Source organism: Malania oleifera, chromosome 3 (assembly GCF_029873635.1).
Source record: "Malania oleifera isolate guangnan ecotype guangnan chromosome 3, ASM2987363v1, whole genome shotgun sequence".
NCBI lineage: Eukaryota > Viridiplantae > Streptophyta > Magnoliopsida > Santalales > Ximeniaceae > Malania > Malania oleifera.
In genome coordinates, this window is record NC_080419.1 from 107,056,759 (window position 1) to 107,081,945 (window position 25,187).

Below are 25,187 nucleotides of genomic sequence, written 5' to 3' on the forward strand. Positions count from 1 at the left end.
TTGTTGCACAAGACTTCAATTATCGCAATTTTGTAGTAAATTGAATAATCAGACAAGAAGTGCAGACGTCAATCTTTAAATCACCCTAATATTATTAATACTAATATAAAAACTCTAATCATAAGTTGATAAAAAAAATGCCATTTAAACGAGTCATGGGCTTTAATTAGAGGGTTTCAAATATATATACTCTAGATTGTTAAGTTGTATACATTTCATTACTATTAAAGATAGTTTTTGAATGTTAAGGATTATTTTTTGACTATTAAAAGAAAAAATGATTAAAAATTATGTCTCCAAAAGATAAACTATTAAAGAAAAGGACTGAATAATGGGAGGATGGTAAATTTGGACACCTTATGAGTGTAAGGTACTCTATACAATGTCAAAGATGCTTCTCAAATGTAGCGAATAAATAAAAATGAATCATGTATAAACATTTATAGGAGAGGAAAAAGTGAAGTAGATTACTAGACTTTGATTAGAATATATATATATATATATATATATGTATAGAGAGAGAGAGAGAGAGAGAGAGAGAGATTTGCATCGGAAGCTTTGAGGTTCAATCTTGAGAGGATGGGAAAAGATATGAGATGAGAAAGATCTTCCATTATGTTGGGACTCAATGTTAGCCTTTAAGTAATCAATTAAGAATAAAAAAGAGATAATATGATGTCATAAAGTAATACCATCTTTATCGTGAGATATATACGTACCAAGAGGTATTTTCATTCTTCGTTGCATATGCCCTATGACCTCTAATCTTCAAAATAATAATAATAATAATAATTTCATGGTCATATTCTCTTATTTAGTTCGATTTTAAACTCACGATTACAAAAATAGTCAAAATTTCAAAGGTCATACCACCACGACAACATAAAATCCCAACAGTGACAATTTGCATTTAAATTAGGTCAAAACCATTAAAAATCATTAATTTTTCATCTTTACAATTTAAGTTGAGTAGGATTAAAAGTAAGACAACTCACGATTCAGTATCATTTATACATCTTTTCTTAGATAGAGATAATTACTGAAAGTTTGATGTACATAAATTAAAAGGAGACTATTAGCCCCAAAGTTTCATAAACTTGATTTTGATGTTAATAAACTATTTTGAATTAATAAATTTGCTTTCAAGTTGTGATTCAATAGGTTTTAAGCCATTAGAGCTTGAAGATTAAGAGAGTTTGAATACCTTTTATTTATCTTTTTATATTTATTTATATCTTTAAATTGTAATTTGGTGCCCTTAAAGTTCATTTTTTTATGACTTTATGGCACAAGAAAACCTTGTTTCAAATATTAAATTTAGCGAACAAGTGTTTAGATTTAAAATAAATTTGAAATAAGGTAAAAATGGGCTATATTGTGCATATTACTGAGGGATAGGTTGACCAACCTTGGGGATAGACCAACTAGCCTTGTAGAATGGTCAATCGATCAATTCACCTTTGGGATAAGTTGACCAAACCCTAGGCTGATTGTATCTATAATTAGTCATAGGCCGATCGACCAACATACACATATTCCATTGGGCAAAAAAATAATGAATATTTTAATTCTAAATTTTATATATATTCCTTTTAAACCCAAAGAAAGTTATGAAAGAATATTGGTATCACATTTTCAAAATTGTTTATCTTCTTCAGAGAGGGGAAAAAAAATCCAAAACTCTTTATTCTATAACTTGATATTTACCTAGAGATTTTCCATATTTGTATTTGGTCTTTCAAGTCATATATCAATCTTTGTAATATACTTCTTTAGTTGTATTCAAGCTTTGCGGACATTGCCTTCCTCAAAGCAAGAAGTGTAATGGGTACCTTACCCCTATCAAAGCAAAGAGTTTAAATTGGTGACCTTAGTTTAGAATTGGTGGAACATTAAGATGGTTTGGCATTGAGAGAGTGAGTGTGAACTTCCGATAGTTAAACTACTACTACTACAAAACAGTTCACATTTCTCTTCCCTTACTCTTTATTTTAATTGCTTTGATATTTATATGATTTACTTACATTGTTTGATTTTTAATTTTAAATTTGGTATCAAGTTTTTAATTTTCTATTAACCGAATTCATCCCCCTCATTACCACTTGGGCCAACAAAGAAATTTGTTATTGTTATAAGTATCTTATAAAATGACATAAGATATGCCAATTTTTAATAGTTTAGTTGAATATGTTGATTTCCTTTTATAGAAACACGAGAAAAGTGATTAAGCGAGTTGATTGATCTCAATGCTTGTGAATATAAAATCGAGCTTACTGCTTAGATGTGGAGGGATTGCTTGAACTTAGCAAGACACATGGTAATTGCTAGCAAAAGAGGTGAAAATACTCTTAAAAAGGTCATGATAACTATAGAGAGGGAATCATCGGTTCATGTACATGTATTTCTATTGTTAGCTTTTGTAAAATAAAAAACCAAAATTTGAGGAGCTATTATTATTTTTATTATTTTTTGTTTGAAAAATAAATTGTGACAATGCATTTTTTTGTGTTGCTTATTCTTTTTTTGTTGCTTTTTGTAAAAATATAAAATTTATAATTTTCAATTGTTGTGACAATCTATTTCTACTATATTTTAATAGTCAAATTAATTTTTTTAAAATCAAATAGTTCATTTTTATAAAAAAATTTAATATAATTAAAATTAAATGAAAATTTGAATTTAAATATAGTTAAAATGCAAATATCCAAATTTCTATTTTTTATGAAAATAATAAAGCATTAAAAAATAACTTTAAAAATTTTCAATTTTTACATATGGTGAATGTAATTTAAGAGTAGTGAAAAGCGAATTTAGAAATACAATAATTAAATGAAATTATTATAATTAATTTATGCTTTTATTACACCATTTTCAAATATATTTTTGCATTTTTTTTATTGTAGTTACATTTTTAATTGTTCTTTAATTTAATAGAAAATAATATGGGCTCAAAGCATGAATTTATTTTAATTTTATAAATTAATTAAACATATTTTTAATGATTAATTATTAATTTTTACTTATAATTTTTATTTTTCATAAATTTTTTGAGAAAAGTACAGGTTGACCTGTTTAAGTAAAATTCAAGTATTGTATGCCATTCTATAGTGTGGGTTCATTAATTTATCAGGTCTATCTAAGGTTTTGAAAACTAGACCGATTGATTCAACCTAATTCGATCGGAACTGGGCACATGTTCAGTCCGAGTGAAGGGAGCAAACCGAGAGTGATGCAACCCGTGAGAGAAATCAGCCGACCCGGTGCGGGCCGTTCCCGATTAGGAAAACTTAAAGCATACAGACTTGAAAACTTAGAAAGATGATATATAAGCTAGTTCAAAATATTATGAACACCGCAAACTCCTAAAAGAAGTAAAGAATAAAAAAGAAGAATCAAGCAAAAGGTTAGACAAGAAAGAATTACAAATTTCTTTAGGCAAAATTGAAAGAAGATTATCAAATTGGAATGGTAAGAACCTACCAAATCAAGATTCAAACAAGATCTGGAAAATGACCATATCTGAAAGTCAGATTATCAAGCATAAAGGTTCAATTGAAAATAATGAAGAATATTTTATCAAAATAATTAATAAGTCAATTTCATTAACAACAAATGAGGCAAGACAACAAAAGAGACTCTTAGGATTAGAAGACCTAGAATTCCTTAAATCAAAATATGACAGAATTCATATTGGAATGGTCCAAGTAGGACTATTTCCTTTAACAAGAGCAGGACTTAACAAGCCTATTTGTGTCGTCCTTCGTGATGCAAGATATCATGAATTCAATGACTCTTTTCTAGGAATATTAGAATCAAACATAGCAAAAGGTCCAATTTATTTTGAATGTTATCCAAACATTAGAGCAAACCTTAATGATGAATCATTATACAAACTTTTAACACTTGATATTCAAACCAAGGGTTACAATATGGATTTAAGAAGTTCAAATCTCGAAATGATTTATCGAGTTTATTACAAAGCAACAACTTCAATAATTTTACCAAATTCACTTCAAACAAGTGAAAAGGGAGAAACAATTATGTTACAAGCCAATTATAATAGAAATTCTTTTGTCTCTCATCCCAAGAAACTTCTATGGCATGAGATTCAAGCCGGGGGAGATTGAGAATTTACAAATTTAAACGAAATGGATCATCAAATTATTCCTGAAACACAAAAAACAGTTGCTACAAAAGTTATTCAAGATGAAGAAGGAAATGTTAAAATTAATTTTCAATCTTTACTCACAAGAAGTCACAGTTTAGGACAATCTTTGAAACAATCAATAGACTCAGGAAGAAGAAGTATTTCGAGCCTTTATACATATGATAAACCAAATAATCTCAAACTCAAAGGAGTCAATTTTGAAATACCTCAAGGATATTATCAAGAAATCCCTGAATCAAACTCTCCAACTGAATCACAAATTTTAATAGAAGAACAAAGGGAAATTCTTCATGAAGAAGATCAAAGAAAAAATATCATGGTTATAAATAAGAAATTTGAACCAAATATGGAAATGATCAAAAGAGACTATTATCATGAACTTAATGAGAAAAATAGAAAGCTATTTTCCAAAAAATATAATCAAGAAGAAAGAGAACAGATTAAATCAGAATGGTTTGGAAAAATGGAAAAATTACAAAAAAAACATTCCTTTCTTCAAATTTGTCAAAGAAAGACAAACAATTAATGTCATTCAAAATCCTATTAAAAGTTGGAAAACCATTGATAATTATTCTGCCAAATCAATTCATCCTCCAGAAAATTCAATCAAATTTAATTACAAAGGAACAGAGATTATTGCCTCACCATTCAAAGAATCAAAAGGAAAAACTGATATTGATCAATTAATTAGTCAAAATAATTATACAAATCAAATGTTAAGATCAATGGCTACTCAATCAACAAGGATTGAAGAACAACTTGAATATCTTATCAAAATTAAATCAAACACTACTTATGAAAGAGGTGAATCAAGTAAGTCTAAAGAAAGACTTAAAGAACCAATTAACTTCAATACATTAGATCAAAGTCTAAAGGACTTCAACTTTGACAAACAAAATGAATTACTCATTAAGAAAATTGATGAATTAGTCAGTCAAATTTCAAATCTTAAGATTAATACAATAACAAAAGAAGAAGCAATCAATGCTCTTGAATCAAATTTTACGGAAGAAAGTTTTGACATTAATAAAATTAAAGATTGGAAGAGTCAAAATCAAAGAACTTATTACAAAAAACCTACCCCTCCAAGTCTTTTATCAGAAGAATCAAATGATCTCCTTCCTCAAAGAAATTTTCAAGGAAATGAAATCCACGAATGGAGAATTGTCGGGTTAACTGAACATCAACTTCATTTCTTTTTACATCAAATGGCTATGACAGCAACTGCTTATAGACTTCATTCAAATAAAGTAAGGAACAAATTGTTGCTCTGCTTGCTCATGGATTCACTAGAACCCTTAGGGAATGGTGGGATCATTACCTCACTCCCTTTGAAAAAAGACAAATCTATGAATCCAAGAAGGTTAAAGAAGAAAATGGAGTTCATACTGAAGAAAGTGATGCAATAGCAGCACTTATTTGGTCAATCTTTAGACAATTTATTGGAGAACAAAGTAGTCAACACGAAAAAAATAGTGTTACTTAATCTTACTTGTCCAAAGTTATCAGATTTTCAATGGTACAAAGATATTTTTATTGCAAAAGTCATGAGCAGCCCAGATGGAAGATCTGGTTTTTGGAAAGAAAAATTTATTAGCAGATTACCAAAACTTTTTGCTCAAAGAGTTAGAGATCGTGTCAAAAAAACTTTAGGAACGAATTACGAATCAATCACCTATGGTCAAATTATTTGTACAATTAATCATGAATGACTAAAATTATGCAATGAACTTAAAATCCAATCTCAAATGAAAACTGAGTTTAAAAGAAATAAAGGCGAGCTTGGTGATTTTTGTACTCAATATGGATATGAAAAAATTCAAGCACCTTCAAGAAAACATAAGAAGAAAGTCCATAAAAAATTCAAACCTTCAAAAGGATACTATAAAAAATATGACAAAAAATATTTTAGAAAAAGAAAAGAAGACCTGAAGAAGCTTCAAAATTTCAAAGAAAAGATAAACCTTAGAAAAACAAGACTCAAAAACCTTGCTTCAAATGTGGAAAGAAAGGACATTATGCAAGAGATTGTAGAGTTAAATAAGAAATAAAGGAACTTAATATAGGAAAAGAATTAAAAAGAAAAATGCTAAATTTAATTATAAATAGTGAATCAGAAGATTCTAATTTACTTCATCTACCTCTTCCTCTGAAAAGGAATTTGTTAATGAAGTTAATTCGAGCTCTGAATCCTCACAAAAAACTATTTCCTCTGAAGAATCATATCAAGAAAACTTAGGATTTTGTTCTTGTAATAAATATTCGAAATCTATAAATGTTATTTCAAAAGAAAATGAAATTATTTTTGAAATGATTGAACATATTCAAGACCCAGAAATTAAAAACAAATATTTACAAAAACTAAAGAAAAATATAGAAAAAGAAAAATCTCCCAAAATCAATGAAGGATATAATCTTGAAGAAATTTTTAACAGATTCAAAGATAAAGAAACATTACCAAAAGAAGAATTAAGTATTCAAGATTTACAAAAAGAAGTTAATCAAACTAAAGAAGAGATTAAAAGGTTAAAAGAACGAAGTGAAGAATTTAAGCAAGAAATGCTACACTTAAATGCAAAAATTGAAAAAATTGATTATAAAGGAAAAGAAAAAATCAATTCTGACAATGAAGATGATTTTTAGATTAATCAAGGATTCCTTCATTACTTATCCAAGATTAATATTCATAAATGGTATTCAGAAATCAAAATAGTTATAAATAAAGATTTTGTTCTTAAAGCTTGCGCCCTTCTCGACACAGGAGCAGATTTAAATTGTATACAAGAAGGTCTTATACCCTCTTGTTATTATGAAAAAACTAAGGTACAATTATTTAGCGTAACAAATTCTACACTCAAAATACAATACAAGATATCAAATGCTCATGTTTGTAAACAAAATATCTGTTTCAAGACCACTTTTGTACTTGTCAAAAATATGCAACAAGAAATCATACTTGGAACATCCTTCTTTACAATGATTTACCCCTTTATAGTTGATGAAAGTGGAATTCATACTATGATTGGCTATCAAGAAATTACGTTTGAATTTATAGAAAAAATGCATAAAAAGGAAATTAATACACTCAAAGATTTTGGAATAAGTAAAATAAATCTTATTCAAAATAAACAAAAACATATTAAATCTTTATCAAGAGAAATTTATCATAAAAAAATTGAAGAACAAATTCAAATGCCTGAAATAAAATCTTAGATTGATTTATTCAAAGAAAGACTTGAAAAGGAAGTTTGTTAAAATATTCCAAACGCATTTTGGAACAGGAAAAAACATTTAGTTAAGCTTCCTTATACAAAAGAATTTTCAAAAGAGAAAATACCCACAAAAGCCAGACCTATTCAGATGAATCAAGAATTACTTGAATTCTGTAAAAAAGAAATACAAGACTTACTTAATAAAGGACTTATTTGAAAGAGCAAATCTCCTTGGAGTTGTGCAGCTTTCTATGTTCAAAATCAAGCTGAAATAGAAAGAGGTACCTCGAGGCTTGTTATTAATTACAAACCACTTAACAAAGCTTTACAATGGATTAGATATCCAATACCCAACAAAAGAGATTTATTAAATAGGTTAAATACAGCATCGATATACTCAAAATTTGACATGAAATCAAGATTTTGGCAAATACAAATTGCTGAAGAAGATAAATATAAGACTGCATTTACGGTACCATTTGGACATTACAAATGGAACGTAATGCCATTCGGCCTAAAAAATGTTCATTCAGAATTTCAAAATATTATGAATGAAATCTTCAATCCTTATTCAAAATTCACAATTGTTTATATTGACGATATTTTGGTTTACTTAGAATCAATCAGCCAACACTTCAAACACCTTAACATTTTTCTTGAAATTATTAAGAAAAATGGATTAGTCGTTTCACAACCAAAATTATATTATTCCAAACCAATATTAGATTTCTTGGGCATCAAATTTATCAAAACAAAATTACTCCAATCCAAAGATCTTTAGAGTTTGCCAATAAATTTCCAAATGAAATTACAAACAAAAATCACTTATAAAGATTTTTAGGATGTCTTAATTATGTTGCAGACTTTATTCCAAACATCATAATTCTAATCAAACCATTATTCAAAAGACTTAAGAAAAACCCTCCAGTATGAACTGAAGAATGTACTCAAATTATTATCAAAGTCAAAACCCTAGTCAAAACTTTTCCTTGCCTTAGCATCCCAAATCCCAAAGCTTTTATGATTGTTGAAACTGATGCCTCTAATGACGGATTTGGAGGTCTACTTAAGCAAAGAATTGATCAAAAGGAATCTTTAGTAAAATATCATTCAGGAGCCTGGTCAGGACCTCAAGTTAATTACTCAACAATTAAAAAGGAGATTCTTTCAATAGTTCTTTGTGTCCAAAAATTTCAAAGTGATATTTTCAACAAAGAATTTCTTCTCAGAATTGATTGTGCAAGTGCAAAAAATATTATTAAAAAGGACGTTAAAAATCTTATTTCAAAACAGATTTTTGCAAGGTGGCAAGCAATTCTTTCAGTTTTTGATTTTCAAATTGAATTTATCAAAGGAACATCAAATTCAATCCCAAATTTTTTAACAAGAGAATTCTTACAGGGAAACCATGGCAAAAAGACAAACGACCAGTGATTTCTATTCAAAAGCCTCTTCTTCAAAACCTTCAGAAGGAATTCCTATTTCAAACAAGTTTTCTCCTCTTGTGAGACCTTCAAAACCTCAAGCCGCTAGCTTCAGAGAAATTATGGAAGGACAAGTTCCCTTTCCACATCCTTCTCCTACAAAGAACTTGTCAAAAGGTTATTTTACCAAAAATTTTCCTGAAGATTTGTTTCCCGTTGAACCTGAATATGATTCATCTCAACCTTTTGAAATTATCAAAAAATTGCTTTTTCAAGGGATGTCAATTTGATACTCCTGACATTCTTAAGGACCGACGATTTTACGAATTAATTCTTATTGAAACTAATTTAGTCATTATTGATCATACTTTTGATCTTCAAGATGCTATGAAAATCAATTTCTCAAAAATCAAAATTTTGAAAGTCATTTCCCCTTCTGAATGGGGTCAACATCCTCGTACTTCAAAAGATTTTAAAGGAATTTATGTTCCTCAAACTTATGATTATCAAGATTATCAAAAGGCTTGGTTCTATGCTTTTTTTGTAAGAAATTTTACCCACTCATGGTTTATACACTTTGACCAAAAAATTATCAAACATTTTCCAAAATGGTTTCTTACATGGTTTAACTTCTTTGGTCCAGAAGTCAAAATTTTTTCCAAAAACAATTCAAAATGATTTTGACTTATTCAAAAGAAACTTCAAGCTCCCCTCTGATTACTCAAAAGGTTTGAAAGACTTAGCGAGTCTTCTCTTCTTTTGTTCAATTTTTATGATTACCTGGATCTCTTGTTGGGACTATGTTCTTGTTCCCCCTTTAGAAAGTTCTTTTGGTCATTCAAAGACATTACGAAGAATTTTAAAGTCCGTTGGTGGGACAAATTCTCCATGCCCGAAAGAAAAGTTCGTGCATGACTGACACAGTCCCTCAGCCCAGAAGCTCCTTGTCAAGTACAAAAGGAAAAGATGAAAGCTCTTGAAGACGATGATACTATGTCAACAGTATCATCAAGAAAGTCAAAATCTTCAACAAAGTCAAAATTGCTCAAAATGATTGCTCAGCTAAACTCGGATGATTTAGAATCCAAACCCGATTCACTAGTCGCTCCAAAGTTCAATCTACTGGGTTCAGATATCGACACCTGACATAAGCTTATTCATGATTCAGAGGATATTTCCTCAAAGGAGACTTAAAGCAGAATTGCCAAAAGTATTGTTTCCACTTATTCAGACTTGACAAGCCATCCTGTCGTTTTTCAAGATTTTTTCAAGCTTAACAAGTAAGTTTTACAGCTATCAGCCACTTAGCCCAGCTTGTAATTATTTTACAACTGTCCACCTTTGGCCAGGGTTGTTTTCCTTTCTATCGTTTCAATTTCTGATAAAGTTTGGTTTGTGGCTTAGCCTCAGAAATGCTGCCGTCCATCTGCAGTAACCTTTACTTTATCATTTGTCCTTTGCGTCGACTCGAGTGTCCTGTAAGGAACCCGTGAAGACTTTAGTGGTCGATGGGGCCCATTGAGCACCTGCACTAATTTCCCTGGATTCCAAAACTTTTCAAGTTCGAGCCATTAGGTCTATAAATTAGAAGTTTTTCTTTAGGAGAAGACACACCAAGTTGAGGGTTTAATTTTCACTAGGGAAAGCCTGAGTCTTTGAGCTCCACTCAACTTCTCTCCTCTCCTCCTCTCTCCCTCTTGTAAGTCTTTTCTTCATGTAAGATACCCAATTAAGCTTTCAATAAAAATAGTTGTTTATTTCATAAGTTAAAGCTTTTATAAGTATGCTCTGCACTCGCAATTTTGATCAATCTTGTGCATTAGAAACATTATTTGTTTAACAGCTTTTATCTTCTCAAGATTGCTCAAGGGTTGTTAGATACGCCTGGCTCGGCCAGTTAATCTGACGTAATAGCAAGTCCCCCCGTGGACTATTAGACATCCTTTAAATATGGGAAAACTTTCAATTTGCCTAAACTATTTATGATGCTTATGTCCATTTGCTGCTTATTGTTTAAACTATCCCGATGACCTACGTAGAATTATTTCCACAGTTGGTTGAAAGACATTTAGTTGCACCTACACCGGGCGTATTGATACAACCCCCTTACCCAAGGTGGTACAACCCAAATGCTCGCTGTGAATATCACGCTATGACAAAGTTTTGGAATCCGGGGAAATTAGTGTGGATGCTCAATGGGCCCCATCGACCACTAAAGTCTTCACGGGTTCCTTACAAGACACTCGAGCCGACGCAAAGGACAAATGATAAAGTAAAGGTTACTGCAAATGGACGACAACATTTCTGAGACTAAGCCACAACCCAAACTTTATCAGAAATTGAAACGAGCATTAGGGTGGTCCCGGTGCGGGCCGTTCCCGATTAGGAAAACTTAAAGCATATAGACTTGAAAACTTAGAAAGATGATGGATGAGCTGGTTCAAAATATTATGAACACTGGAAAACTCCTAAAAGAAGTAAAGAATAAAAAAGAAGAATCAAGCAAAAGGTCAGACAAGAAAGAATTATAAATTTCTTTAGGCAAAATTAAAAGAAGATTATCAAATTGGAATGGTAAGAACCTACCAAATCAAGATTCAAACAAGATTTGGAAAATGACCAGATCTGAAAGTCAGATTATCAAGCATAAAGGTTCAATTGAAAATAATGAAGAATATTTTATCAAAATAATTAATAAGTCAATTTCATTAACAACAAATGAGGCAAGACAACAAAAGAGACTCTTAGGATTAGAAGACCTAGAATTCCTTAAATCAAAATATGACAGAATTCATATTGGAATGGTCCAAGTAGGACTATTTCCTTTAATAAGAGCAGGACTTAACAAGCCTGTTTGTGTCGTCCTTCGTGATGCAAGACATCATGAATTCAATGACTCCCTTCTAGGAATATTAGAATCAAACATAGCAGAAGGTCCAATTTATTTTAAATGTTATCCAAACATTAGAGCAAACCTTAATGATGAATCATTATACAAACTTTTAACACTTGATATTCAAACCAAGGGTTGCAATATGGATTCAAGAAGTTCAAATCTCGAAATGATTTATCAAGTTTATTACAAAGCAACAACTTCGATAATTTTACCAAATTCACTTCAAACAAGTGAAAAGGGAGAAACAATTATGTTACAAGCCAATTATAATAGAAATTCTTTTGTCTCTCATCCCAAGAAACTTCTATGGCATGAGATTCAAGCCGGGGGAGATTGGGAACATTAAGATGGTTTGGCTTTGAGAGAGTGGATGTGAGCTTCGGATTGTTAAACTACTACTACAAAAAAAGTTCACATTTCTCTTCCCTTACTCTTTATTTTAATTGCTTTGATATTTATATGATTTACTTACATTGTTTGATTTTTAATTTTAAATTTGGTATCAAGTTTTTAATTTTCTATTAATTGAATTCATCCCCCTCATTACCACTTGGGCCAACAAAGAAATTTGTTATTGTTATAAGTATGGTTATCTACACATTTAATTTCTTATTCATTTACTCCCATGCATGAATTATTTTTTCCTTAACTTGCTTACGTAAGTATTAGGGAGTCTTTTAAAAAAAAATAATAGAAAAAAAATCATAAAAAAATAAAATAGAAATGCAATAAAAGAAAGACATCATTCCCTAATAATAAAATGATGCTAAAGCATTGTGTTAAAAAAGGAAAAATAAAAAATTCAAATTCAATCAATGCCACCTTCTAATCACAACACAAATCAGCCAACGAAATGAAAAAAATCAAAAGCGGAACTAGAAACAAGACAAGCACCCATCCACAAAATATTTTTATCTTCTTAATTCTTCATAAGTTACACAAATCAATTCTCATCTAATATTCAGATTTAGCGATACATAACCAAATCTCAACAAATATATCAAACGTATTACACCAAATTAATGCGATGAGATACCATAGATTATGAAAAGAATGAACAAAAGATTGAATAGGAACATATAAAAATGTAATATAACAATCTTACATTCTCATGATAAAGAAAGAAATTGACATTACCCATACAAGAACTTGTTACACTTATATCAAAGCTAAAGACTCATAAGGCTTCTTCACTTGCAACCTATCATCAATATCTATTTTGTTAGGAACCAAAGTTAAGTGAAAATTTTCAACCTTAGAAAGAAAATTTTATTGCTAAATGATTTTATTTATAGCCCGGTAATATTCTATCCTTTCATTTTTGTAATCGCAAGTCACTTCCTACATGTTTGTGTTCTTTTTCTGGTTGCATTTCTATTGTTTGATGAAATATATTTGTGTCATTTGAGTCAGTAAGAGTAAGAACTAATTTCACCCTAACTTACTTATGTGCTTCGTTCGCTAAAATTGTCACTTCTTGCATTCTATTAAAATGTCTACAAACATCTTGTCACCTTCATTCACTTAGAATTTTCATTTCCTATATGAACATGGTTAAAAAGTCAATTGCTGGCATGACATGGACAATAAGTGATTTCGGCAAGTAAATTTGTATTGCCTACAATATGATTAAGTCATAAGGAATCTTAATTTGCTTGTTTTGAGTTTCTAATTAGTCGATTATGCTAATTTTTAGTAGTTTAGTTGATTATGTTGATTTCCTTTTATAGAAACTCGAGAAATGTGATTAAGTGAGTTGATTGATCTTAATGCTTGTGAATATAAAATCGAGCTTACTACTTAGATGTGGAGGGATTGCTTGAACTTAGCAAGACAAGCGTGCTTGGCTTGGAGTAATCTTGGAATTGGTGACTTCGTGGAAAGTTTTCTCAGGAAGTATGTGAGTGAGGACAAAATACACTGAAAATGACACGTGTTGGTATGTGAGGCCAGTCATTAGTTCGATAAGGCTCACCCCCTATTGTCTGGTTCAGGTGGAGGAGGAGAGACGCAGTGCTCCCTGGCAAACCCAGGTTGGGGCGTTATAGCACTGCGTCTCTCCTCCTCCTAGTAATTGCTAGCAAATGAGGTGAAAGTACTCTTAAAAAGGTTATGATAACTATAGAGAGGGAATCATATGTTATGTTTGGTTCTTGGGTGATTACTTAAATAATTTTGTATTAATTCCTTTTTTAGGTAGATGATAGTGAGATTGTGGGAGTGAAAGGTAGCAACAACTCCATTACTTCCTCCCACATTCATGTTTGAACAAACATGCAATTAGGGGAGTTGTGACATCATTTTTATCTTTTGTTTTCTTCTTTATGGCTATACAATGAAGAAGCATGTAAAGAGAATGCATTTGTTTATGTCATTAATTTTTTTTTTATTTCTATTGTTAGCTTTTGTAAAATAAAAAACCAAAATTTGAGGAGCTATTATTATTTTTTGTTTGAAAAATAAATTGTGACAATGCATTTGTTTGTGTTGCTTATTTTTTTGCTGTTACTTTTTTGTAAAAATGTAAAATTTATAATTTTCAATTGCTGTGACAATCTATTTCTACTATATTTTAATAGTCAAATTAATTTTTTAAAATCAAAAAGTTCATTTTTATACAAAAAATTTAATATAATTAAAATAAAATGAAAATTTGAATTTAAATATAGTTAAAATGCAAATATCCAAATTTCTATTTTTTTATGAAAATAATAGAGCATTAAAAAATAACTTTAAAAAATTTCAATTTTCACATATGGTAAATGTAATTTTAGAGTAGTGAAAAGTGAATTTAGAAATACGATTATTAAATGAAATTATTATGATTAATTTATGCTTTTATTACACCATTTTCAAATTATTTTTTGCATTTTTTTATTGTAGTTACATTTTTAATTGTTCTTTAATTTAATAGAAAATAAATATGGGCTCAAAACATAAATTTATTTTAATTTTATAAATTAATTAAACATATTTTTAATGATTAATTATTAATTTTTACTTCTAATTTTTATTTTTTATAAATTTTTTGAGAAACATATGGGTTGACCTGTTTAAGTAAGATTCAAGTACTGTACGCCATTCTATAGTGTGAATTCATTAATTTATCGGGTCTGTCTAAGGTTTTGAAAACCAGACCAGACTGATTGATTCAACTTGATTCGATCGGAACCAGGCACATGTTCGGTCCAAGTGAAGGGAGCAAACCGAAAGTGATGCAACTCGTGAGAAAATTAGCTGACCCGGTGCGAGCTGGTCCTGAAACAGTGCGGACCGGGTTAACCCGGTTTCATAATTTTAAATTTAAACTATTTTTAAAAAATAATTATATCAAAAATAAATTTAAAACTAAAAAGAAATGAGAAAGCTTAAAATGAAAACATCCATCCTAGTTCAGTAGTTCCTTCCTCTCCAAGTAGTTTCTTCCTCCAATCTCCAAGAGGACGACCAACACTCCACCCTTCCCATCTTCCATCTCTCCTCCCTCCCTCTCCCGCAGCGGGCAGACCCCACCGGCCTCCACATTGCCTCCACGCAGCCGCTCAGCGGCAGCCCCAAGGCCCCTCCGGTCTCCACATCGCCCCCCACGCCCCGCACAGCCGGCAGCCACAAGACCCTCCAGGCGCACGCCCCGCACCTTCCTCCACGTAAATGAGATCATAATCTTCCCATTCTTTATATCGGATCAATCTTTGCTTTATAATTTAAACAATCAGGTGGTTGTTCCTATAATTTTGCTTGAATTTGTGAGGTAAAAGTTAAGGATACAGGACAAAATTTTTTTAGATATCTTCTCTTTTTCATTAATTATGACATCATATTGACATCACTGATCAACCAACGGTTCGACCGATCCGATGACCTTCCGGGTCAGCCACCGATCCCATTTTCAAGGCCGTGGGTCTATCCATTTAAGTGAAACTTGCGCAGGAAGTGACCCGAGAATCCGCGCTCGTTCTCTCTGCATCCCCTCTCTGCATCCATACTCACTTTCAGTCTCTTTCTAGGTCTTCAGAGCTCAAAGCAGCAGCAATGGATCTGAAAATGGATCAGAATGCCCCTCACACCATGGGCACAACCATCATCGGAGTCACCTACAACGGAGGCGTTGTTCTCGGTGCCGACTCCCGAACCAGCACCGGTATACATCCCCCTAATTTTTCATTTTCTATTTTTTTTCTAGGGTTCTTGAGAAATCGTTGAGAGAAAAAGCTAAATATTCGAAAAGAAAATAAATTTATGCTTCAACGAGAGCCATTTGGCACAGTTTATTTACTTCTTTCGCTGGGAAGAGTAAAACAACTCTGGACGTAACAATATAGCATTCAATATTTTTTTTTTGTTATCTTCTCTCCTGTATGTATTGATTTTAGTTAGAAGGGAAGGGTGCGTTAAATATGAGTGCTTCTTTATTTTTTTGATTAGTGTGGGCGTTTTAATTTTCAATGAAGTGTATCTTGTGGGTTTGGTTCGCAGGAGTATATGTTGCTAATCGGGCATCAGACAAAATCACGCAGCTGACAGATAATGTCTATGTCTGTCGCTCTGGATCGGTTAGTCCTAGTTTTCCTTCATCTTGCATGTTTTCTGTGGTTTTGTAAGCACATTCTTCTTGTGCATTTATGTGTTGATTGCAATGTTATCTTTTAATAGTTAATTACCTAGTCAAAGTAAAATTTGTCTTTTAAAATGTTATTGCATTAATGAAGGATGGAAGGTTATATTTCTTTAAAGAAGTATTCAAAGATCTTAGTGGTCTTTAGTAGAACAGGGATTTTTGATGGAATTGCTGATGAGCTATCATGGTTTCTGGGGTTTGTTGATTTGAATGAAAACCAACTTATGCTGTTATTAACATAACATCTTATGGGCATTTTTTTTAAGAAGTAACACATGAAGTTGTTCTAAGTTGTTGCTGTAGTCTTGTTATTGCATTGCTGATACATGTTTCTAAAGAATGTTATGCTGACAATGATTAGAACAACCAAACATGTCTGTAGCAATCCCTAGTTTATACTCATTGACACTGGACATGATCTGCATTTTCATTTAAAAATGAATTGTTTGGTTCTGTTTTTGTTAGAAAAATTTGAGAAGTTAGTAGTTATAAGAAAAAGTAGTATTCTTAGTCCTTATAGTTTCTAAAATATGCATATATGAAAAATTGTACATTCATAAAATTTATTTGGTGGTTTAAGATATGGTTGACTGTTAAGTCACCAAACATCTATATTTTGCAGGCCGCAGATTCTCAAATTGTCTCTGACTATGTGCGTTACTTTCTTCATCAACACACGTGAGTTATTTCTTTTATTGCTTTCTTTTGATGGATTGCTTTCCTTATCTCCCCATCCCAATCTAGTCCCAACGTTGTGTGATTATATGTTCATTGGAAGCATCTAGAGTTGGTTGCATCCTTTGGTTTCCCAATTTCCCCTTAATTTTTCTTTTGCTTTTTGTTTATTTGTAAATATGGCTTTCTGGAGAGAGTCCTTCACAGTCATTTTTTATTTACTATCCATATTGAATGGATTTATGCTATTGTACCCATGCTGAATGTTGATCTAAATCATTTTTCATGTTATGAAACGAAGCAACTAAGGAAATGGGAAAAACTGTATAAGCAGTAAGAAAGAACCTGATGCATTGAAGGAGGACGAATAAGATAAGTTGGTAAGTGCCTATGAGGAAGAATAAGCTAAGGTAGCATGAGACTAAGTATGCCTAAATACCAAGGAAAAGAAAAAGTATAATGGTAATGCCGTGGATCATATGAGGCTACAAGCATTTGAATAAGGACTAAAAAGGGTAGAAATTAGCAAATGTAGCAAGCATCTTCAATGTAATCTCCCAAATAGTGACCAATCTATCCAACACCCCTCCCCCTACATGGATGGGGAGCTTACTGAAAAAGTGTCAAATGTGTAGTGGAGGCAGGTAGAAAGATGAAGCATAGTATTAGAAGTCGTGAAATCTAACAAAAGAAAGAAAATTATCCCATTTGCTGAGGTTTTCATATAATTCTAATTGTACAATCTCTCCGTATAACCTCAAAGTAGTCCATTTCACTTCAATTATATATCAATCCCCATGTGGACCTGGCATATGTAGGAGCTTTGTGCACCGGGCTGCCCTTTCTTTGCCCCGTCATTTAGAAAACGTCTCTCCTTCCACTTGTTCTAAAGGGAGGTTGGGGAACACATTTCTGAATGTTTCTCATACAAGTGCTTGTGCATGGCATGTCACCATCCGGAAGAAAATCTTTTGTAGAATCTTATATATAAATATATAAAAGAATTCAGCAACTATTTATTGCCATGCCTATGAGTTTTCAGTTTTTTGTATATTGACCTTCTATTGTTTGAAAATTTTCTTTTTCTGTTCAGGATCCAGCTTGGGCAGCCTGCAACTGTTAAAGTTGCTGCCAACCTTGTCAGAATGCTATCATATAATAACAAGGTTTTGATCTAGAGATTTATCTGGTACAACATGCTTGTCTGCATGTGTGCCTTCTGAAATGTTTCTTCTTTTGCTTTTCCTTTTGTCTCATTTGCTTTTTTCAAGCTGCAAATTGAAATGCTTGTTATTTCTTTTTGCTGTTGCTGGATCATGATTACTGTTGTAGAATGGTACAAAGAATTAGAAGTTGGAATAAAGAAGTTTTAGTTAATAGATACGATTCTGTTATATTGTTTTGGTTAGCTGATGCTTTATCTTGCAAATAAAAGTATGATTAACATTTTGATATAGCTGCAACATTGACAAAAGGTTTGATAGGGAAATCATATTTTGGTTGATTAATTCTGAAGAAACTTGAAGGGGAAAAGGTTTGATGGAGAGATCAGGTATTGGTTGATTAATTGTGAAGAAACTTGAAGGGGATTCTTGGTGTAACGGTAGAGCTATCGTCGTGTAACTGGGAGGTCATGGGTTTGAGGCATGAAAACAACCTCTTTTAAAAAATGCAAGGCAAGACTGCATGCCATAGACCTATTGTCGCCCACCCCTTCTAGACCCCACACATACATGGGAGCTTTATACCCACCAAAAAGAGTAACCCAATCCATAATGAGGTACTAGAAAATACAACATTTTTGTTACTTGACTAACTGTCGGGAGAGGCAAGTACAATAGGTGGACTAATTAGTAAGATTGATGAAGTAGCAATTAATTTAAAAACAGTTAATTGAAAAGCAATAGTCATGCTTCTAGTCCTATAAGCTACTCACAAACACAAACGAACTATACCATTTGATCCCTTTATCGAAAAATTTTCATAAAATGAATCATATAGGAATTTTACTATGAAAAACGTATGCATTTTGATTAGGGTTGTATTCTATGGTTACTTCTACCATATATGTCTTTTTCATTCCGTCGAAAATTGATTTTACAGTATATGTATTTATGACCTCCCCTTCTATGCCATGCGGTAGTGATGCCTCTGGCATTATGATTTTTACCACAACGGTGCTATCCATAGATAAAATTATTTTGTGCACCGAGTTGCCCTTTTTAATTGTGAAGAAACTTCCTCTCTTTCAAATTTTCTGCTCCTTAATGTACAATTATAATGGTTTAATTTCTTGTTATTGTCGATGATTTAGTGATCATATGTAATGGTTTATACTTAGTACAAATGGTTTATTTTTATGTTGTATTTTTTTTTTTTTTTGATTAGTAAAGAGAAATTTTTATTAGCAGAGCACAAAGGGATGCATCTTGAGGTATGAAACATCAACCACTTTGTAGAGTGTCGCAAACATTAGGGATTCCATTATGATCATTAACAAGTTGTCCACTATGCCAGCTGGAAACAGCAACAATCCACTACTCTTTGCAAATCTGAAGTGGAGTGGCTGTATCTTTGAAAGCTCTTTTATTTCTTTCTCTCCTAGCACACCATAATATGGTGAGAGGGATGAGATTCAAAGCCTTTCGCTTCTCTTTGGTGGCTTTGATGTCTTTCCAAGCCCGAATATCCCCTCCAATGGGATTTGCAATAACCCACAAATATCTAGTCGAGGTTGGAGCTTTATACCACGAGTTACTTGTCCAGAGGCAGAAGAAATGTGGTTGACTGATTTTGCATCAGCCATAAAAAAAAACATCTATTTGTGACTGTAAGCACACTTTTCTACAGATTGTCGGGGGTTAGAATATTTCCATGCGTGGACTCCCAAGCAAAAAAGGCAACCTTTGAAGGGCTTGTTGCCTTCCAAATCCATTTTGGTTTGTTGGGGGTGTTTTGGTAATGAAGATTATGGAAATTGTTGTAAGAAGTCTGGGAGTGTATGAAGTTCCCAATCTTCCACATTCAAAAAAATTTCTTGTTTAGTGATTTGGAGATGATGAGCGATGAGGGCATTTTTGTCACAAGGAAAGCTGTAGATGGAAGGAAAGGCAGCTCTAAGATTATTGTTCTCACGCCACACATCATGCCAATAGTAAATGTTGGCCCCATATCCCACTTGAAATCTCACAAATTGGAAAAAATCATCCCATCCTTTTCCTGATGAATTTCCAAACTCCCACTCCATAGGGTCCCCTATCATTGTGTGTTATTCAATTGTTATGCTCGAATCCATATTTAGAAACTATAATATCTCACTAGAAGTGGTCTTTCTCCTTCATGAACCTCCATAACTACTTCCCGAGAAGGACTTTATTGAAGTGAGGAGGAATTTCATCCCCAATCCTTTCGAACATATGGGTTGTTTAACCACTCCCCATTTAACAAGGTGATATTTAAACTTCTCCGCTAAGGTTCCCCAAAATAAATCTTTTCTGTATTCCCTCCAATCTCCGAGCAACAGAGGCTGGTAAGGGAAGGAGGGACATGAAATAGATTGGAAGATTTGTCAAAGTGCTTCTGATAAGTCCTTTTGATGAGAAATTTCTTTTATAGCTTGCTAGTCTCCTTTCAAACTTCTTGATAATGGTCCAAACACCTTGTGTCTTTGAATTTGGCTCCAAAGGGGAGACCAAGGTAGTTAATGGGAAAGGATCCGATCTTGCAACTCAAAAGACCAGCAAGGAGATCATATTTGCAAAAAAATAAAATAAAAAATGATAGTATGATAGTATCATTTGTGAAAAGGAGATGAAAAAATTTAGCGAACCTTCCATTTTTACCCACCTTGAAATCTCTAAACATCCCTTCTTCAGTAGCTTTCATTAGCATGAGGCTTAGCACTTCCATTACCAAAATAAATAGAAAAGGGGGCAAGGGATCCTCTTGTCTCAAGCTTCTCAAAGTGCAAAAGAAATCAGAAGGGCGGCCATTTATTTGCACTGAGAAGCTTGGAGTTTTGAGGCATTGAGCAATCCAACTACACAAAAGGCTCCCGAAAGCCCATTTTCCTGAGGAGATAAAGAAGGAAGCCCCAGTTGACATGACCAAAAGCTTTCTCTATATCCAGTTTGCACACTACTCCCCCTTTTCCATCCTTTAGATAGGCATCCACCACCTCATAAGCAATAAGGGCAGCATCCATAATCTGCTATCCAGTCTCAATAGCATGTAGTTATTGACCAATGACTTCTGGAATTGCTTTTTTGATCCATTTATCTAGGATTTTGGCAATGATTTCATAATGCTTTCCACCAAGCTAATTTGACGGAAATCTTTGATGTTAACAGCCTAAACTTTCTTTGGAACTAGAGTGACAAAAGTGGTTTTGATGCAACTGACAAATTTTCATGATCTATGAAACTCCTCGAACACATTTAAAATGTCGTGCTTGAGAAGGCTCAAGTTAGCCTAAAAGAAAGCCAATGAGAAAACCATCCAGTCCAGGTGCTTTATTCCCATTGCAATTTTTAATAACTTGGAAGATTTTTGCTTCATCAAAGGGTCTCTTAAGCCACTCTGCAGCATAGGAACTGAGGGATCTGAACTTGTTAGCATCCACTGTAGGCCTCCAAATCTCAGATTCAGTGTAAAGATCTATACAAAAATCGCTAATGCATTTTCTAAAGTCCTCTTCCCTAGTCAAGATGATTTCCCCAATTTCAACACTGGATAAGGTGTTACATCTGCGATGAGCTTTTGTTGCTAGTGAAATAATTTTGTATTGCAGTCCCCTTCCTTAAGCCATAAAGCGCTGGATATCCATCTCCAAGATATTTCTTCTAGGTTAATAACCTATTCCTTCTTGAGTAGAAGTGCAAAATCTTTTGGTTTTCTTTTCATCATTGAGACCTTGGATTATCTCTTGCTCATCAAGTCCTTTGATGCCATTAAGGGTAACAACATTCTTCGCTTGGACATTTTCAAAGGTTTTTTTATTCCATATCTTTAGCTTTTCCTTTTAATCCTTTCAATTTTGAGGAAAGCTCAAAGTTAGCTTTCCTCATAACATGAATAGGGACCACCAAGTTTTCGCTAACTCCCTGAACTCGTCATGCTTTAACCACATATTCTTAAAGCGAATGAGGGTTGGTTCCCATTTACTCCCTCGGTGTTAAGGATGTTGGGGAAGTGATTTGAAATGTGCCTAGGAAGTAGACTCTGAATCACATGGAAAAAATGAAATTCCAAGTCTATCGAAATTAGGAACCTATTGACCCTTGAAAAGGAAGGCGATTCCTTGGTGTTAGAACAAGTGAAATTGCCACCAAGGAGAGGGAGATCAATGAGGGCATTCACACTGATAAAGTGAAGAAATTCTCTTATGCAACTAGTCTCAAGGTCATCCCCACTTCTTTCGTGCAAATAAACAATAATGTTGAAACCACCTTTAATGATCTAAGGAGCATCCCATCTACTCCTAATCTTGAAGAGCTCATTCCAAAAAAGAAATTTGGAGGGTCCTTCATAGGGATGTTCATGGGTTGGTTTGGGCTTTAAAATTTTAACCGATCCGATCTTGATGGTTTAGCGAAAAATCAATCCTATGTTGAACCGTTGAGGATGTGATTTGGGTTGGATTGGATCGGTTTGATTATCGGGTGGTTGAGTCAGATTAGTGATTTAGCTTGTTTAAAGGTGAAGTAGAAAAGAAAAAAAAACACGCAAAGGAAAATATGTGTGAGTTTTTCCAAACATAATAATATATGTTGCATTGAAAATGCTATTTACACTAGTGTCATTCAAGTTAAATATATTAGATTGGTAGATTTCTCTTACGAAAACAATGTAACAATACAATATAACATACTAAGTATTTTTATAATTTTTAATATTCCTTGGATAACACAATTCAAATGAGGCTTGTAAAATAATTAAAGAAATATCATATTTGTTGTCTAACATACTCACTATCAACCATATTAAATCATAAAATATGAAATATGTCCATTGTCTTCCAAACGAACCAAAATGTCATCCAGAAACATCACTACAATAGAAATAAAACTAAAAATATAAAAATTATAACACGCCAAAGCATGTCAATTCGACAATCCATTATATGCATTCTTTCAATAGTCCCGAGTAGTAGCAGGCCCTTATTAATTTTTTAAAATATATGCATTAGAGAAAGGTCGGGTTGGGTCGGGTGGGTTAGACATTAAACCTGCAAACCAACCTATACAATTGGGTTATGCAAAATAGGAAACCACCAACTGGCCATAAACCATTTGAAACTAATTTTTTTTTGGGTTGGTTTGGTTTGGGTTGGTTGAATTGATCAGGTTTGGTGGGTTGTTGACTACCTTTAGTATTTCACCTGGGCCATAAACCCTTGTGAAAATCCACTGCAAGTTATCATTCATGTTTTTGAACAAATAGTAGATTGAGAAGGAATTAATGGAGTGGTCCAACAATTCCACAACACTAGGCTTCCACAAGACAAGGACCCCACCTTATGTTGTCTATTGCTCCAAGGAATATCCAATCACTGGCATCTTGACCCCAATGGTCTTTGATCAAGAGTTGCTCCACAATCTCCACCGTGGTTTTTTGCAAGCACACAGCCTTGCCTCTCCACTCCTTAAGAAAGGATTTAATTACATTCCACTTGATTTTTCGTTAAGACTCTTGACATTCCAAGAAATGATTTTCCTTAACATGATTAACACAAGAGCTCCGGCTCTTGCATGCCTTTGATATTTCTGAGCATCCTCCTATTTTTCCATACTTAATTGTGCACTCCAAGCATTTTAATATCCTATTGGTATCCAACTTTCTAATACTGCCCAATGGTTTTTTGAGATTGCTTCCAATTTTCCTCTTTTATTTCTTTCAATATCCCAAACAATCGCAAGGCTTTGTCTTCAAACCCTTCGAAGGACACACCTATGGTTTTTCGTACGATTTCAATTTTTGAAGAACCAAATAGATACCTGATTCTTGGAGTGAGTTTTGTATGAGTCCAATCCATTCAAAGTATCAAAATTGGGTCTATCAATTAAATTGTCAAAGTTGGAATTGACACACAAAGTGTCATAGCCAGTGCTAGGGCTGGAACAAGGGCTAATCTTTCAGCATCAGCTTGAGATTTAGGGGGTTCCTGCTCCAAAACAGCCTCCTCTTGAGTTGTGGCTGCATGTATGGGGAAGATCCTGAACGGGGACAACCTTCCCAAAGTGGGTTAATTTTTTAACAGGTTTAGAAGGACCGTCATGAAGCTTAAAGTGAGAAAAAGAACTGGTTGGGACTTCAACTTGTCAAGTGAGATTGCTAGGCTGAAAAAAATCGCCATAGCTCCAAGCCCCAAGTTAAGGCCCTCTCTGGCATCCTCAAACGAGTCAAAAGCTGGCCTATCTTTAACTTGCTTAGGGAAATCAAATAAACAGTCTGCAGCGCTGCACTTCTTCCCCAGAACACTCACAAAGGAGCGCGTGAGATCACTCATCCTCCCCACCCCTTGTGAGTTGGGTGTCAAGCAACCACGCAGCATTAGGCTCAAAAGCTTGCCTCAATGAGGGAAAGGGGAGCTAATTGAGTGAGGAATGGGTCATTTCCATTGGAAGGTTGTAGGCTTCTTCTCCAACTTTACAATGACTGAAGATTTTATACCTTTCTTGGTGGGAGGAAAAAGTCAGCAGCCCAGCTCAGCTATTGAGGAGGAGATCCTCCCAGCCCTTGGATTCATACCCCTCTGGAAGCTCAAGGGTTCTCTAATCACCTCTATTGGTCTCCGTAAGAGCAAGGTAGTTCTCAAATTTGTTTTGAGCTCATCTGCAAAGTAAGGGTTTTCCTTGTTCCTCGTTCAAAAAACCGTGAAGTTGTCTAAGGGTATGGCTTTTTCCAATGCCCAGAAGTCATCCCAAGATTCAAGGAACCATTTGAACTCCTCTGTCTCCAAGAAGATGGATCCTTCTACCCTTGAGATATTCAATGATTCTAAGTAAGCCAGAACTGCCCCACCCTTCAATGATCAAGTTGAAGGACTTTCTTTGGACCACCACTGTATGCTTCGCATCCCTTAACATCTCGCTAGAGGTAGTCAGCAGCTAGTGGAGGGTCCAGAAGATAAGAAATCTAGATCCAATCCTTTGAGAGAGAGGATTTGAATAGGAGGAAGATTGTGAGCTGGACT

The 25,187-nt window shown here is 33.3% G+C and overlaps 1 protein-coding gene across 3 annotated transcripts in view; it reads left to right on the forward strand.

Moving 5' to 3' along the window:
• The first annotated feature begins 15,064 nt into the window (after positions 1-15,064).
• LOC131151917 (proteasome subunit beta type-6) overlaps positions 15,065-25,187 on the forward strand; it is a 32,891-nt gene continuing 22,768 nt past the window's right edge. Inside the window, exons 1-5 of one of the 3 annotated variants that reach the window (XM_058103415.1) lie at positions 15,065-15,347; positions 15,708-15,841; positions 16,177-16,253; positions 16,941-16,996; positions 18,087-18,159. In XM_058103415.1, the coding sequence (XP_057959398.1) occupies positions 15,733-15,841; positions 16,177-16,253; positions 16,941-16,996; positions 18,087-18,159 (315 nt within the window). In that variant the 5' untranslated portion in view covers positions 15,065-15,347; positions 15,708-15,732. Of the gene's footprint in view, positions 15,842-16,176; positions 16,254-16,940; positions 16,997-18,086; positions 18,160-25,187 lie in introns of all 3 variants that reach the window. The other 2 variants (XM_058103414.1, XM_058103413.1) reach the window with 2 other exon arrangements.